The 17,152-nt window shown below is 45.2% G+C and overlaps 1 protein-coding gene across 3 annotated transcripts in view; it reads left to right on the forward strand.

Moving 5' to 3' along the window:
* Positions 1-4,635: 4,635 nt before the first annotated feature.
* Positions 4,636-17,152, forward strand: part of GNPTAB (N-acetylglucosamine-1-phosphate transferase subunits alpha and beta) — a gene marked incomplete at both ends in the record, with an annotated part of 50,349 nt that continues 37,832 nt past the window's right edge. For 2 of the 3 annotated variants that reach the window (XM_084255785.1, XM_084255787.1), the window contains one exon: positions 4,636-4,752. In XM_084255785.1, coding sequence (XP_084111911.1) covers positions 4,636-4,752 — 117 coding nt within the window. The remainder of the gene's footprint in view (positions 4,753-17,152) is intronic. The other variant, XM_084255786.1, reaches the window with a different exon arrangement.

Consider the following 17,152-nt stretch of genomic DNA (forward strand, 5'->3'; position numbering starts at 1 on the left):
AAGTGGCCAGATTTCTACAGTGGCCTCAATCTCCATATTTCACCTTCAGGTCTGTGCTCCTGACACCCCCACAGCATCTGACACCTGCTTGGGTCATGTGCCTTGTGATGGAGGCATTGGTGCTTGAGGATCTTAGTTCCTATAGATAGGTTTATGGCTGTAAATCCTATCTACCCACACCTCCAGCTCTTGGCTTGTGTGAGCCAGATTTCTGATCTTGTGGTGCCTCCTTTCTGGTTTTTTCTATCCTTATCCTCCATCAGCTGTAGGTTCTGGAGGGAAGGAAATCTTTATCTTATTACTTTATGCACTTTTTGTTCTTATTTGTATGGTGGTGAACTGTTTTGATACTGTAAAATTTAACAATTTGCAGAAGTAAAAAGCAAGATGAAAATTTAGAGGCAAAAAACAGCAGGAAGAGTTAGCAGAAATGTGTCTTCTTTGACCTACTCGGTACTGAGAATGTAACACTTTCATAATAGGAAAACTAGTTTCACCTTTATTCAAAAACAAAAATAATATTAAAATTCATAGAAATAATGTGCAGAAGCATATATTTGCTAAGTAGTTCAGGACTGTTGGTTCTTAGTCTTATTTATTAGAAAGTATCTGCACAGAGAGTAATTCACCGGCAATATCCCCCCCAAAGAGACAAGTTTGACAAACAGGTGCTGATACTGGTCACTATGATTACTGAAACCCTGGTGATGTGCTTGCTGGAATTGGGCCGTGTTTAGAAATTATCATTGTGAATGGAATGCTGCCGCCTCATGGTGAAATGTGTTAACTGCTGCCCCAATCTGCAATTTGGAGAAAAGTTTTAGGCACATGTCTGAATATTCGTTTGCCCGTCTTACAAACATTTGCTGAATTGTGCTAAAAAACAAGAGAACCACATCCACACTGATTCTCCAGCAAAACAGGTGCCTTTTGCCCTACTTCTTCTTCCTAGGTCACTCACTTCCAAATTAGCACCTTCTATTAGAAGAACCTAAATCACATCTGGAATCCCAGCTTCAGGCACGTGCCAGTTATCAGCTGTTACCTTTTAGCTCCAAATCCATCCCCCCCAACACAGTGCTAAGATCATTACAAGAACTGGAGCTTTTCTGCTTTGCAGTCATTTTGATATTAAGCTTTGCCAGTAGAGGGCGCTGGAGGGCTATTGTAGAACAGAAGGGACGTTTCCTGATTCCAGGTGAGATTTTTTGCTTTTGCTTCCTCCAAGGATGTGGTGGGTCAGCAAAGCCGCAGGTAAGAAGCAGCTCTCCAGTGCTCTTCCCCCGTCGTGCAAACCCCAAGAAAATAGCTGCGGTCCCTGGTGAGGAATCCAGAGCAGAGTTTCAACTCCCATCGTGCACCTGATTTCACGCCAACATTTATGGGATGCCATAAAATTAGTACTTGCAGGGAAGTTTATGGTTTTGAAACAATGAAAACTGAAAAGTATTAAATTTGAGAAACTAGTGAAAGAGCAATAAAGCAAATTCAGAGAAGAAGAAAGGGAATTACATAGACAAAGGCAGGCTCCCCACGGGCCTTTCTCGCACATCCCTGTGGCTTTCAAGTGTCTCCTCCCATATCCCCCAAGTCCCTGGTACAAGTCCAAGGCCCAGAAGCAAGCACAGCTTCTTCACACGTCTCTGCCCCATGTGCCTCCTCCAGGTCAGGTCTTCTCTCCCTTCTCCTCCCAGTTCAGCTCCACCCTTCCCAGAGTGGGGCAGGGGACCTGGAAGCTTCTCTTTCCCTGGGGGTTACCTTGTTATAATGCCTTTATGTATCTCTCTACTCTTGCCTCTATACACAATATGGGCTCCAAGATGATTACATTGAGTTCAAAAAAGTTTTTTCTCTCATTTTCCCTCAAGATTATCAGTTAACAGTCACTTCTTGCTTGGGGGAAGGACAGAAAAGGGAGCTAACTCTTAATCTGTGTTTTTCTGAGCTGGTAAAGATTGAGAACTCAGATAACAAAGTTTCCCAGATAACAGAATTAAATTTATACGATTTTGAAGAAAGGATTTAGGAGTTCTTCTAAAAGCAGAGCTTTGAGGGCTTAAATGCTTTCACACAGTCTTTTGGCTTTGTTGGTTTTCATCATTCCAGGTAAATGAGATGTGACTGTATTTTTTTCCGCTGTTCAGATAGTGATAATTTAAAATCATTCCAACAAATTTCATACTTTTACATTAATCTTGCTCCCCTTGGCAGTGTATTTTAATCAGTCTGCCTGTTCTGTTCCCTACTCTGTATCTGGTGAATCCTCTCACCCCCCATATCACTGACCTGTACACCAGCTCTTGTATGCATAAATAAATAAATCTTAAAAAAAAAAATCTTGAAGGCAATTTCATCAGTCCATTTGCTGAAAAGCCTACTTGCTCATATGTTGGAGTTAAATATTTCTCAACTCTTCCAAATGCTTAAAATGTTCCACTTAAGTGCTTGCACAAATTATTTTATTTAACTACCCTATTAACTCTACAAGGTAGTTACAACAAGTGTATATTATACCACATTTTCTTTCATGTTCTCAGGAAAGAGAATATGGTGAATCCCCAGCTCCCTGGCTGGGACTGAATTCATGTTGGAGTGGCTGGGGATAACTTGATAGAGCTGTGTCTTTAACCCCTGCACCACCAGGAAGGCCCCTACTTTTTCTTTTTTCTTTTTTAAAGGAGCATTAAAAGAATTGACTGAAAAGTGTAAGCACTTCACCTGGGATTATAGTGAAGGGAATCCTGTTTTGCAAGTCTGTTCATTCCATCTAACCATCAAAGTTGACAGTGAATCTTTTAAGTATTTCCTGAAGCTGGTTCTGAAGATAATTCTAAAATTGCATTGAATGGTGGTTACATTGGGCAGGTATATAGTTTCCCAGGGGAGAATAGATTTTAAGATAAAAGCCATATTAAGGGCCTCCCTGGTGGCACAGGGGGTAAAGTCTCAACACTATCAAGCTATCGCCAGCCTCTGCAGCACGAGTTGGATACCTGCTGGCCAGCGAGCTACCCAAATGGTGCAGCCAACCTCTCCTGTCTCGCCTGCTGCTCCCCTCAGCAGTGGATTTCAGTGGATCCACCTGTTTTGTTTCCCACTCTGTCTCTGATGAATCCTCTCACCCCCAGCACCTCTGGCCTGTACCCCAGTTCTTGTATGCATAAATAAATCTTTAAAATAAAAAATCATAAGGCCTCCCCTGGTGGCGCAGGCTGTTGAGCACCACGCTGTGAAGCTGTCCGCAGCCTCTGGAGCGTGGGTTCAATCCCCTCCGGCCCGAGAGAATCCCACATGGCGAAGCAGACCTCTCCTGTCTCGCCCACTGTTCCCCTCAGCAGTGTATTTTGTCAGTCTGCCTGTTCTGTTCCCCGCTCTGGTTCTGGTGAATCCTCTCACCTTCCTGCGCTTCTGAGTGTACCCAGTGCTTGTATAAATAAATAAATAAATCTTTAAAATAAAAAATCATATTAAGTAGAGAATATTGGTGAAAAAGTTTTCCCCAAATAAGATAAGAGGCACCAGAAACAGCCCTCCTAAAAACAGCCTGGTGTCAAAGCAGCGGGTTCTATCTCAAGATTCTTATCATACTTTCTCATGTTCTTAACTTTTATCTTCCCCTCCCTTGCTCCTAGGCTCTCTAGAAACAGCGACTAGATCTAGTTCACTTGGGAATACCGGACACCAAGATTATACCAGACAGTCGAGATAATGCACACTGAATGAATAAGTGAACTTCAGTGTTGTCCCGTTAGCGCCAAGATTTCCACTTTCAAATCATATGGTTAGGGCACCGGAGAGGAAATGAGCCCCAAACAACATCTCTTCTTAGTGCTGTGAAAACATGATCTCCCAATGATTGCGTTTACTTCAAATTTTTAAGGTATTCCTTTTTTTTTTTTTTTTAAAGATTTATTTATGCATACAAGACCTGGGGCACAGGCCAGAGATGCGGGAGGGTGAGAGGACTCCCCAGAGACAAAGAGGGGAGCAGAACAGGCAGACCGACTGAAACACACTGCTGAGGGGAGCAGCAGCAGGCGAGCCCGGAGCGGTCTGCTTCACCATGTGGGTAGCTCCCTGCCCGGCCGGGGATCGAACTCGTGCTCTAGAGGCTGCAGACAGCTTCACAGTGCGGCGCTTAACCCCTTGCTTCCCCGGGGAGCCCCCACCAATGACTGCAGATGCAGCTTTTGCGCACAAAAACATCCATGCCACCTGGCGCTGCGGGCGGGCGGCCGGCGCCCGAGCAGGGCGGGGTGCAGGCGTGCGGCCCCCAGCCCGGCCCGGGGCACCTGCCGCGCACGCGCAGACGCGGGGCGCGCGCCTGCCGTGCGCCCCCCCGGCCTCCAGGTGGCGCTGGCGGCCCCCGGCCGCCGCTGTCTCTCGCCGGGCGCGACCGGGGCGGCGCCGGCCGCCGGGCGGGCCGCGGGTCCGCCTCCGCCGCGCCGAGGGCGTGGGCTCCGGGCTCCCTCCCGGAAGCGGCGGGCGCGGCGCGGAGCCCAGCGGGCGCCGTCCCGGGGCGGCGATGAGCGGCGGCCGCGGCTCTGACCTGACGCGGCGGCCGGGCCGGGGCCGCTGAGGCGGCTCGTTGGGCGGCGGCGCTGGCGCGGCGGGGCGGGGCGCGGCGGCGGGGTGATGCTGCTCAAGCTCCTGCAGAGACAGACCTATACCTGCCTGTCCCACAGGTATGGGCTCTACGTGTGTTTCGTGGGCGTCGTGGTCACCATCGTCTCCGCTTTCCAGTTCGGAGAGGTGAGTAGCGGCGGCGCAGCCCCGGCCGGGCGCCCGGAACCCCACTAGCCCGCGGCGCCCCCAGACCCGGCGCGCCCCATCTCCCTGCAGCTTGGGGGGCCAGCCCCGGAGCCTGCCTGCTCCCGGGGCGCCGAGAGCTCAGCTCCCCTCCCCGGGTCGGTTTTAGCAGCGGGGTGCAAAGGGCTCGTCCTCCCCAGGGTTTGGGGGAGCAAGCAGTGGGGGGGGTCGTTCTGCCCAGGTGCCTTCTACCGGGTCCCCGAGTCACCTGCCTTGCTCCCCCGGGCCTTGTCCTCCCCCCAAGTCCCCCTACCCCCGCCCGAGACCCAGAGTCGGGGTTCTTTCGCGTTCCTGAACTCCCCCAGAGCCTCGTTGCTTGGCCCTGCTACTGCTTTCTTCCTCGCTGCCACATTGCTCATCTTTCTAATCTAAAGACATTATTGGCTTCTTAATCCCATTTCTTCAGGCATCTCAAAAACTTGTGCAAGGAGCGAGTGTTTCTCTGCACCTGAATTTTCAGTGAAAGTGGCCCCACAGTGAAAGTACATACGCGTGAAAGGGGATTTTGTAGATCTATAGATATATGTTTTTTTGCACTTTTGCTGTGTTGGTTGGGGCAACTGTACAGCAGCAGGTTCCCCAGAGAGATTCTGCTGGTGGAAGGGGCACGCTGATTTGACAGATTACTCGAGCTCCAAGTGCTTTTCTCTAGCTGGGGATCAGCTGAAAGCAGGGCCCCTCCACGTGATCAGGACAGTTTGGCCTCCAGAGTCTTGGCCTCCAGTGCCCGACCTCTGGGGAGCAAGACAAGCCCTTGGGTCATAGGATATGCTAATATCTTGGACTCCAGATCACTCAGCCAGGCCCTTCTTGATATGCTCTTAGTTAATGTGCAATGAAGTTGTTCAGTTAGAGGTAAAAATCTTCAGAAGGTGCAAGCAACAGGTTTGGGAGGTGGAAAACACTCAGGTTTTGGTTATGTACCTTCAACATTTTCAGTGAGTTTTCGTTTCAGATCAAATAAATTAATTAATCAAATCAAATTAATTCATTATTGACATATTGTGTGTAATTGTGTAAATGGAATTAACATTACATTATAATATGTGAGTTTCAGGTGTGCATCATAAATCAACATCTGTGAATACTGCAATAAGTTCCCCATTAAAAATCCAAGTCTATCCTTCACCATATATTTGACTTCTTTTACCTATCCCCCTTCTCCCTTCCCTTCTGATGACCCCTGCTTTGTTTTTATATTTTAAAAGTTTGTTTTCATTTTATTCAGTGCATGTTTGTGTTATGTGCCACGGTGGAAGTGAAATTATAAGGTGTTTGTCTGTCATCTGACTTATTTCACTAAGCATAATACCCTCTACCTCTATCCAGTTTGAGAATATCATTTAAAAATACACTGTAGCGGAACCTCCCTGGTAGCACAAGGGTTTAAGCAGGGCACTATGAAGCAATCAGCAGTCTCTGCAGCATGAGTTCCATCCCCGGCCAGCCAGAGAGAAACCCACATGGCAAAGCAGACCTCTCCTGTCTTGCCCGCTGCTCCCCTCAGCAGTGTATTTCAGTCAGTCTGCCTGTTCTGTTCCCCACTCTGTCTCTGGTGAATCCGCTCATCCCCCACACCTCTGGCCTGTACCCCAGCTCTTCTATGCATAAATAAATAAATCTTAAAAAAAAATAAAAGACATCTCTTTAAAAAAATACACTGTAGCAACTGGGGGAAAAATTTCCTCCTTGTTTTAATTCCCCCTCCCCTTTTCTTGATAGGATGTTGTAGCTGGTATTAAAATAAACAGAACGGTTTTTAGAAATGCCACGGAAACATTCGGTTTATATCTGTCCCCGGGCTGGATTATGACGCTCATAAAGAGAGTGCTGTCTGTTTACTGTACCCCTGGCCTAAGCATGGTGCCAGGTACTGCCACAGCATGCAGTCTAAATATTTATTTAGTGAACGAATTAGATGGCAAGATTTCCAAGTGTACACTTACAGTTCTAGGGACTAAAAAAATTTAGTCTTCAAGGAGTGAGAAAGTACTTATCTAATAACATACCACCAGCTGTTCTATCTTTCGTGTGTTCCGACTTAATACAGTGAATGCATGCATGGTGAAGTGCCTTACTGTTGGTGGAAGAGTTCTTCAGACCCCGATTCATTAATTTAAGGTAGCTGCTTATTAACTACTCTCAGTGTGAAGGTGACTTAAAAGGCATCAGTTATTAGAAGTTTTCATTCTGTATGTTCTATGTCTGGTTATTTATTTACCAGAAGAAAGACATTGTCTCAGTTTTGAAATGGCCACAGATCTTAAAGTTCGGTATGGATGAAGGAAATCAGAGGCACAGAGGTATGGAGCTGGCTTCATACCATTAATAGATTGTCTGTGGTTAACTTGTACAGCACAGTGGAAAAGGAGCTGCAGGATTAGGCAAATCTGGGTTTGAATGCTGGTGCCCCCGCAGATGATCATGACAATAGGTAATATGTAGGACCCACGTGCCAGCTACTGAACTACCTTACCTATGTTAACCTAATTTAATACTTATAATATCCCTGAGATGATTACTATTCTTATACTCATTTTACCAATGACAAAACTGAGACATTTGATACATTTAAGCCATCAGAGCTGTATTAGCTGAGCAGAGCTTCAGACGCAGGCAATGTTTGATTCCAGATCGTACCCTGAGCATATCTCTATGGCCTCTTAAACAGCCCAAGCCATCCCTTGTATGGTCTTTGAAAGGACACTTAGCTTCTTTGAACCTCAGCTCCTCATTTTTAAAATGGAGGCAAGAATACCTTCCTTGCAGGGTTGATTTTGAAAATTAAAAAGATCTGTATGTGTTGGATAGTGGGTGTGGGGTGTTAACATACATCTGAAGAGGTGTGAACCTATATCCCTAAATCATACAGTGTTGTAAGTCAACGTTACGCTATTAAAAAAAAAAAAATACACACAAAGAGAGTTTTAAAAAAAGGTCTGTATGTCAAGTACCTCACTCTGTACCTGGCATATAACAGACTCACCAAAGAGTAGTAGCTGCTGCTACTATTATTATTATCAACTATTTCATGTCCTTAATCCTTACCTTGAAATAAGCTTTTGAAATAGACTACTCCCATCATTCAGTTAATATTATCAACTAGTTAATAGCTTCACTATTGTAAAATCCTTTTATCATTGTGGTTTTGTGTGTGTGTGTGTAGAAGAACTGGGGTGTAGGCCAGATGTGTGAGGAATGAGAGGACTCACCAGAGACAGAGTGGGGAGCAGAACATTGGATTTACTGAAATACACTGCTGAGGGGAGCAGCAGGCAAGACAGGAGAGGTCTACTGTACCATATGGGGGTTAGCTCCCTGGCAGGGGATTGAATTCAGGCCCTACCTGTGATAGCGTTGAGGCTTAACTCCTAGGCCACCAGGGGGGCCCTTATTTATCATTGTTAACTGTGACTTCATTAATATCTTTTTTCCCTTTCTTAATATAAGTGGTATTGTCTGCTACTTTTTATTTTTTATTTATTTTTTTAATTTTTTTAAAGATTTATTTATACAAGAACCAGGGTACAGGCCAGATGGTGCGGGAGGGTGAGAAGACCCACCAGAGACAATGGGGAACAGAACAGGCAGACTCACTGAAATACACTGCTGAGGGGAGCAGCGGGCAAGACAGGAGAGGTCCGCCATGCCATGTGGGTTGCTCCGAGACTGGCGGGGATCGAACCGGCACCACAGAGGCTGCAGACGGCTCCACAACACTGTGCTCAACCTCCTGCGCCACCAGGGAGGCTCTGTCTGCTACTTTTTAATAAGGCATTATTTGTACACATCAAATTTTGAAAAAGAAAAGTAAAACTGACAAAGTGTTAAAATATTATTTTTCCCCTTAAGTTGAACCAAGTGTTTTCTGGAGGATGCCTTGGGAACTCTGGTAAAGTAGAACTGGACTTAAATCTGAAAGGGAGGCCCCTCAGGATGTGGACTATTGGCTGTGGGAGTGCATTGAAGACAACAGATGGTAAAGTGCATCTCTTGTAAACTAGGTGACTAGATATGTGGCTTCTGGAAGCTTCAGTTTCCACATCTGTAAATGAAGGTATGAGAAGAACTATGCTTTTAAGGTCATTTTTAACTTAGTAACTTTGATTTAAATATTGGTTCTCTGCTAATTGATACTGTGTAGAATTTAAAGCTTGCACTTTTCAAGTAAAAATTTATTATTTTAGGGCCATTATTATTTAGTCAAACTAGTTATATATGATTCTACAATCCCTTATCTAAGACTACTGAATTATCTTATAATTAATTGCATCTTTACAGTGAAATGTATGAGTATTTATACTCAGGAAGATAAACACTCTGCTTCAGGTCAATTTAGGTCAGGTGTTGCTGCCAAATAAGGTACAGCAAGAGCTTGTCAAGACTTTTTGGATTTAGGGATTGTGTATAGAGGGATTGTGTGTGTATGTGTGTGTGTGTGGGGGGGGGGAGTTATGCCTGTGTGTTTATATAAAATATATCAGTTCCTTTTCTACATAGAAACATACTACCATATTAATTGCCAGGAGTAAATCAGGTTCAGATGGCATCTATCCAACTGTCCCCTGGCCTCTCTGCTCCCTTTTGCTTGGCTGCCTTCTTGTCACTGTTTTGGAGTAGTGAGATATTATTGTTCAGTGAGGGAGAAGATCTTTTTTTTTTTTTTTTTGAAGATTTATTTTTATTTATTTATGCATACAAGAACTGTGGTATAGGCCAGAGGTGCAGGGGGTGAGAGGATCCATCAGAGACAGAATGGGGAGCAGAACAGGCAGATCTACTGAAATAAACTGCTGAGGAGAGCCTCGGGCAAGACAGGAGAGGTCTGCTGTGCCCTACATGGGTCAGCTCCCTGGCTGGGGATCAAACTCATGCCACAGTGGCTGGCGATAGCTTGATAGCACTGAGACTTTTACCCCTGTGCCACCAGGGAGGCCCTACAGTATCGTGTTTGTATTTGATAAATTCAGTCATTAAGCAGACATATGTTTGAGTGTGTTCTCTGAACAGATAGATGAAAGAGACCTGGTCTTTGAGCTGGGAAGGGAGCCTCTGGCCTGGGTCTAGCTCCAACAGAAACTAACCCTCAGTGGTTCCCTACCTGTGTAACCCTCAGCTGCCTGGTCAGGAGCAGCCACTTAACCTGTTTTTGTGAATTTCTTTTGGGGGTGGGCAGAACTTTCAGTGTTGAAAATAATGTTTTAAACTCGTAGGCTAGATTTCTAACAGCCCCATTTTAGCTTTAATGTTCTGGGGATTTACATGTGCTAGATGCTCACACGAGAAAGCATGAACTGAAGTGTGACGGAATTTGTGCTGCAGAGAATATGCCAGCGGCCACACAAAGCCCTTTTAAGTGGTCTCTTTGGGGAGTTTGGGAGAACTCCACAGCCTAGCTGACTGTCAGCATAACTGCCTTGTCTTACTCCCTGTTGTATTCTTAGCATCTAAAAAGTTCTTAGTACCTAGTAGGTGCCAAATAAATCCTGGATGGATGGATGAGTGAATTGGGGGGTGATCCTAATCAATATCCTCTCAAGCTCATTTCCAGGGAGGGTAATTTTCTATTCCGATGGCAGACCATCTGCAGTTATTTTTCTTCTTTCAGACATGTGGTCTGATTGGACTCTACAGTGGAAAAAGTACTATCAGAAAATCAGAGAAATCTAGCTCATCCTCAGCCGTCCTTGTGTAGCTCAGATGAAGCCATGATGTATACTTGAGAACTGAGTAACCATGCGAGGGAGTAGTTGAATGACTGGTGGGTACATCATACTTGCTTAGAAAATCAGAGGAAGGGGAAAAAATTGTAGGTTGAAACATTCTCAGGGAAGCTGAGACTTTTACAAGGAGGCAGGAACTTTTCCAACTTGAATTATTTAGTGGTTTAAAATTGCTGCTGGGATTAGCCAACACCACGTGGTTGCAAGTGACAGAATCCCAGCTCAGACCTGGCTTAAGGAAAAAGGTAGTCATGTCTCTCCCTCTTCTTGCCTCTGCTGGTTTAGTTCTCAGGCAAGCTTTCCCCATATGGGAGTGGAGATTGCTGTCTGCAGCCCCTGTGTCCCATCTGCAGATTGCAAGAAGAGAGTTTCTCTCTAGCACCAGCTAGACCCAGGGTGGCTGGCTAGGCAGGGAGTGAGTATTCTCAATATGTCACGCTGCCTTTAACCACATGGATCATCCTGAGAGCTAGGGTTCAGGGTGGGGCTTTCAGTTTCATATGAGCCACTTGAACTGAGCCAGGTTCTCTAGAGGAAAATCACGAGGCAGTTCTCAAAAGAGCCAGAGCAACAGTTGTCATAGACACCGGCTGCAGTCAAAACCCATTTCCCTTCCTTGGCCTTGTCATTGACATCGTGACTTAAAGCTGTTAGCCCGTTGCCTTTTAGAAGTCAGTTGTTTCCATTTTTAACATGTGATTATTAATCACTTTATCGGTGAAACTTGTATTCTTGGGTGGGTCTGTTATGGAGTCTATTTAAACAACTCCACTGGTGGGGCCTCATAAGCCTTTCACTAATGATTCATTGTATACCCTTAATTTAATAATGCTGTCTTTGATAGTTGCATTTATTGTTGATTTTGTTAATGAAATTGAGCATGCTGCCTAGACCTGAGTGTTTGTATGCTAAGTTGGATGAAGAGGGGAGGTCTGGGGGGGAAATGTGATAGCACAGAAAGGGTGTGAGCTATGTGTAGTAACAGGGGACACAAGGGTTCAGGTTCCTTTTGGCATCCCACCCCTCTGTCTTTGGAGAGAAGGGTGCTGCCTTCTTCCAGGCAGAGGGAGGGCCCATCTCACAGAAGGTCTTCAGTGGACCAAGGCTCTGTGTTTGGGAATGTATCCTGAACCCAGTCAGCCTTAACTGAGCGCAGGGCTGATTCCACATAGCAGCAACCTCTCCCATGTCCTCAGCCTGGTAGCCAGCCAGTCCTTCCTGCTTCTCAGGACCAGCTCCCTTGGTGATCTCACTGTGCCCTTTTTCTGAACTTGGGCTGATGAGAAAGATTTCCACCCCTCCCCATGAGGTGGAGCAGGATTCACAGAAACCCAGCAATTTTCCAAACCCTTCCCTGGACCTTTACATCTTGATTTGGATGATTTTTGAGCACTGCCTTAGGAAACTGCATCTTGGTCCACCATCACTTTGGAACATGGTATCTAGTTATTTAGATGCCTCAGAAGAAGCTTGGACAACTTCTGCATGGGCAACTTCTCAATGCAGGTGTCCTTAATTGAGCTGGCCCAGGCAGAATTTACTTGTCATTTCCGTCCTCAGCATCCTGAGCACCCACAGAGATGTTATCTTTTTCATCTGGGAATCCCTGTGCCTCAGGAGGGTATCTTAGTCTTTCACTGGATTAGTAAAACCTTTGTCAAGCCCATGGCAGCCCCCCAGGGCATGCAGCAGTGAACAAAGCAGACAAGGTCCTGCAGACAAGGAGTTTATACTTTGGTTGTGCAGTCAGGCATTAAATGCTACTTACGTACAATTGTAAGAATTATAATAAGAAGAGGGTGCTGTGAGAACCCTTCTTGTCTGGTAGTGGGGTTGGGGAGGCTCTTGATGCAGTTTAAGCCCTACTTTGAAGGGTATGAATTACTGAGACAGGGCAGTTCTGCTCTAGGCCACGGGTTCTCAAATGCAGGCCATTTTGTCCTGCAGAGGCATTTGGCAATGTCTGGGTACATTGTAAGTTACCACGACTAGGGCGTGGGGTGGGGTTGATGCCAGAGATTCTGTTTAACAGCCTTATAATTTGCGGTAATACACAGGACAACCCCTAAGATCACCCACTCCAAAATGTCAGTATTGCTCGGGCCCTGGAAACAGTGTGAAGGTGGTGAAGTTGGGGTGCATTTGAAAAGGGGAATGAGGGCCTAGGTGGCTGGAGGGTGGACAGCAAGAGAAAGTGCAGATCTAGGGGAGAATGTTGCAGGTGGTGGTGCCCTGCTCCCGGCCCTTGGTCCATTAGGTGTCCAGTACTTGGTGTTTGTCCTGGGAACAGTGGGGTGCTATTCACGATTATTATGTACTGGCGTATGGAAGGTAGAGACAGGGGTGCTGCTCAACATCCTACCGTGCCCATGAACAACAATGTCAGTAGTGCCAGAGTTGAGAAACCCCGAGTTAGAGGGAGCAAGAATGGCTGCAGGCAGTCAGGAGACCAGGTCAAGCTGGTGATAGGGCATCTGCAGAGCAGAGGACACAGTTGAGAGGTTTGGGAGGTGCGATCATGTTCCATTCTATACCAAACACTCCTCTGTCATCTTGAGATACAGAAGTGAGCTAGATAGACAAGTTGATTTACTCTCCCAGACCCTCATTGGGAGTCTAAGGGCTAAGTGAATATTTGTTGAATGAATACTGACAAAAATTTATTTTTGCTCGCCAGCTTATGATTGAGTCTCATGAGGAAAGATGGTTTAAATGAGATGTCTAATGTGCATCAGACCTTTTGCATAGTGCCTGTTGCAAGGTGTTTGGTAAATACTAATTAGGCAGCCAGTGTCCCGTCCCAGAGCTGTTCTTGCCTTGGCCACGATGCTCAAGAAGTCAGCAGCAGGAGACCTGCCTTCTGGGCTGACACCCAGGATCATGCTGAGGAGTCTTTTTCTCTTTCCTAGAGACAGAGCTTAGGTCCAACAGAGCTTTCCTTAGCTTAGACAGAGCTTAGGTTCACTGTGGTTTCTTGACCTGAGTGTGCTTTATCATGGTTGACACGAAAGCAGAAGACAGTGAGTGCTTTCTTCATTTAATACACATGTAGGCCTCCTTTTATCATTCCTTCGAAAATGTAGCAAGTTTAGCTATAGTGGGTTATGTTTAGTCACAGTATATCTCTTTAACTTCCTGCTGTCCCTGAGATTGATTGTTCCGATCTTGTGATCTACATGCAGTATCTTTAGCAGGTGATTAGTCAGCCTCTGTGTGATTCACACCTGCACTAAATTTGGCAGGGAAAAAAAAATGATCTTTCAGAAATCTTACAGACTAAGTCACGTCTGTGCACGAAGAGGTAAATGCCTTCTACCATGACACTGAAAATGTCACCCACTATAAAATTGCTTCCTGAAATTGTTTCTTTTAGGTTCTAGTTTATCCTTGCCCTATGCTACATACACCCCTTCCTGCTTCATTATTGCATTCACTTCTGTTCTGATTAATTCCAGATTGCATAAAGCCTCTTTACCAAGCTTTCAGAAGTTCACTATTCAGCAGAGCTTTATGGAATGTTTTCTTTGGGCCAGTGCGCCTCTGCTCGGTAGAGATACAAAGATGGTTCTGGCTTTTCCCCACTGCTCTTGAGGATCTCATTATCCAGACAGGGAGCTGGGCAAGCAAGTAGAACAAACTTAAAACTTATTGTAATAAATTAAGTTGAAGAGATAGGCATGAATGTCAGGCAAGTTTTCGCAGAGAAGTGTGGCATCTGAGCTTGATTTTTTTTTAAATGATTTTTTTTTAAACATTTATTTATTCAAGCACTGGGTACAGTCAGAAGCGCTGGAGGGTGAGAGAATTCACGAGAGCCAGAGTGGGGAGCAGAACAGGCAGACCAACGAAATACACTGCTAAGGGGAGCAGCGGGCGTGGCAGGAGAGGTCTGCGCACCATGTGGGACCCTCACCGGTGGCCAGAGATCGAACCAGCGCTGCAGAGGCCGCGGGCAGCCTCCCAGCCCAGAGCTCAACCACTGCACCACCAGGGGAGGCCCCATCTGAGCTTGATTTTGAAGGAGATGACTGAGGGGAAAAAGGGGAATCCCCCACCCCCTTTAAAGTGAAGGAAGGTTTGGATATGAGGCACTGTCCACCTTCTAGGAGCAAAAATAGTTCTAAAAGGGCTGCAGCATACTAGGGATTGAAGCTGGGAAGGGACGAAGTGGCCATTTAGGACTTGCCATCTCATTGATGCTGAGGGCTTTGGTGGTTCGTCCCAAACACTTCTTTGTGTCTTTCAACAGTGTTTAATAGTTTTCAGTGTACAGGTCCTTCACTTCCTTGGTTAAATTTATTCCTAGGTATTTTGTACATTTTGCTGTACTGGCGAATGGTATTGTTTTCATCATTTCTTTTGCTGCTAGTTTACTGTTTCCCTATAGAATTACTGCACATTTTTGTAGCCTGCAACATTACTATGTTTATTTATTATTTTTTTTTTAAAGATTTATTTATGCATACAAGAGCTGGTGTACAGGCCAGAGATGTGGGGGGCGGGGGTGAGGAGATCCACCAGAGACAGAGTGGGGAGCAGAACAGGCAGACTGACTGAAATACACTGCTGAGGGGAGCAGCGGGCAAGACAGGAGAGGTCTACCTTGCCATGTGGGTTGCTCCCTGGCCAGCCGGGGATCGAACTCATGCTGCAGAGGCTGTGGATTGCTTCATAGTGCAGTGCTTAACCCCTTGCGCCACCAGGGAGGCCCTATTTATCATTTCTAATGGTTATTTGGTGGTGTCTTTAGCCATTGTAATAATTTTTTAAGTGTACAGCTAATTCAATAGCATTGATTATATTTATTTTGTGCAAGGCTGCTACTTTATTTCCAAAACTTTTTCACCACCCCAAACAGAAACTCTGTAACTATGAAGCTTCATTGTGCTGAGACTTAAACTCTAACGCCACCAAGGAGGCCCTGGTCACTCTTATTTTAGCACTTTGGCTGGGAAATGCTGTAGACTGAATGCTTGTGTCCTCCCCAGGTGCACACATTGAAAGTTTATCCCCAAGGTGATGGTACTGGGAGGTGATTAGGTCATGAGGGTGAATGGGATAAGTACCCTTCAAATGAGACCCCAGATGGATCCCACTCTGCCTGTGCCATCTGAGGCCAGTGAGTGGAGGACTCTTATGAGCCAGGAAGTAGGTTCTCAGCCGATACCAAACTACTGGCACCTTGATCTTACACTTACCAGTCTCCAGAACTGTAAGGAACTTCTGTTTTTTACAAGCCACCTGGTCTATAGTATGTTGTCATAGCAGTTGAGGGGATAAAACAGGAAAAGTGGCATGTTTAATCAAATGTGATAAGAAAATGCTGCTGATGACAGATTTGGCTTCCTGTTGATCTCAAAGGAGGAGGAGAGTTAGTAAGAAAGATAAAACCTAGAATATCTTTAAGATATCTTGGTCTCTCAGTCTCTTAACGCAAACCTAATTTTGTTTTTAGAAACCTTGCAGAGCATGTTGTACTCTAGGAACATTATGAACTTTCCAAGTGATTATCAATGTATGAAAAGCTCTGTCAGTTGGGGAGCACAGATACCTGAAATTTCGCAGAGTAGCATGTCACCGTTCTACCCTTGAAAACTTGAGAAAGGGACGTGCTTTTACGGACACAGACCTGCTGTTGTCTCTATAACTCTGCCCTTTACCCTGTACCTTGATTGAGGATGGATATGAGAACAGAAAGTTCTGGAGAGAAAGTGTGGCGTGGTAAGCCTTTCTAAGATGTTTGCTTTGTAAAGCTAGTTAGTAGTCGGAGTCATTCATTCTAGAAGGTCTATTGATTTTGTGCCAGGTACCTGAGAAAGGCTCTGGGAATAAAAATAAGAGATTAAGTTCCTACCTTTGAGTTGCTCAAGAGGTACAGGCAGATAAATAGATAAGTACAGGCAGATAAATAGAATTTCGGTATTGTGAATGCTGTCTTTAAGTGACATGTGAACAGGTTGCATGTACGTATCGTGCAGCCCTGTATGATTTGCACATCTCATTTCCTTATCAGAAAAATCTTGTAAAGTCGGTGGTATTTAATATCGTCATTCTACAAAAGAAGAATTAAGAGCAGAGAAGTGTCCTAGATTTCATTATTGTTAAGTGCCAGATTGAAACTCATATTTTCGGATAATAAATCTTACCATCCTTGCATGATACCAGTTCTGTTCTTAATAATTACCTCTTTCTCTTTCCTTAACTGGGGGATCCCTCATACAGAGGAATTTGGGGCTCATATTATTCTAACACAAGCATGCTTTGAACCTGTTCTGAGGTCAAACAAAGGTGTTTTGCAGGTTCTATAGCTTTAAAGATTTTGTCATCTTAAAAACCTTGGCATTCAGGTACCCCATTTAGAAGACTATCAGACATGCTAACAATACTGAGGAAAACACAGTCGTGGTCATTGATAAACATGCCAGGAAAACAGTTCTGGGTCACTGAATTAGGGTTGATAATCATGCCTGTTTCAGAACTGGTTGAATGACAACTTTATAAATGTGTTCTTGACAAAGAAACTCTGTGTAAATAAGCCTCAGAGGAGGCAGCCTGTTAAAGCTAAGAGAGCCTAGGTGAAGAGAAACAGGCTCTGGAGTTGGGTTGCATTAAGAACCAGC

Source organism: Talpa europaea (assembly GCF_964194135.1).
Source record: "Talpa europaea genome assembly, chromosome: 15".
Taxonomy (NCBI): Eukaryota; Metazoa; Chordata; class Mammalia; order Eulipotyphla; family Talpidae; genus Talpa; species Talpa europaea.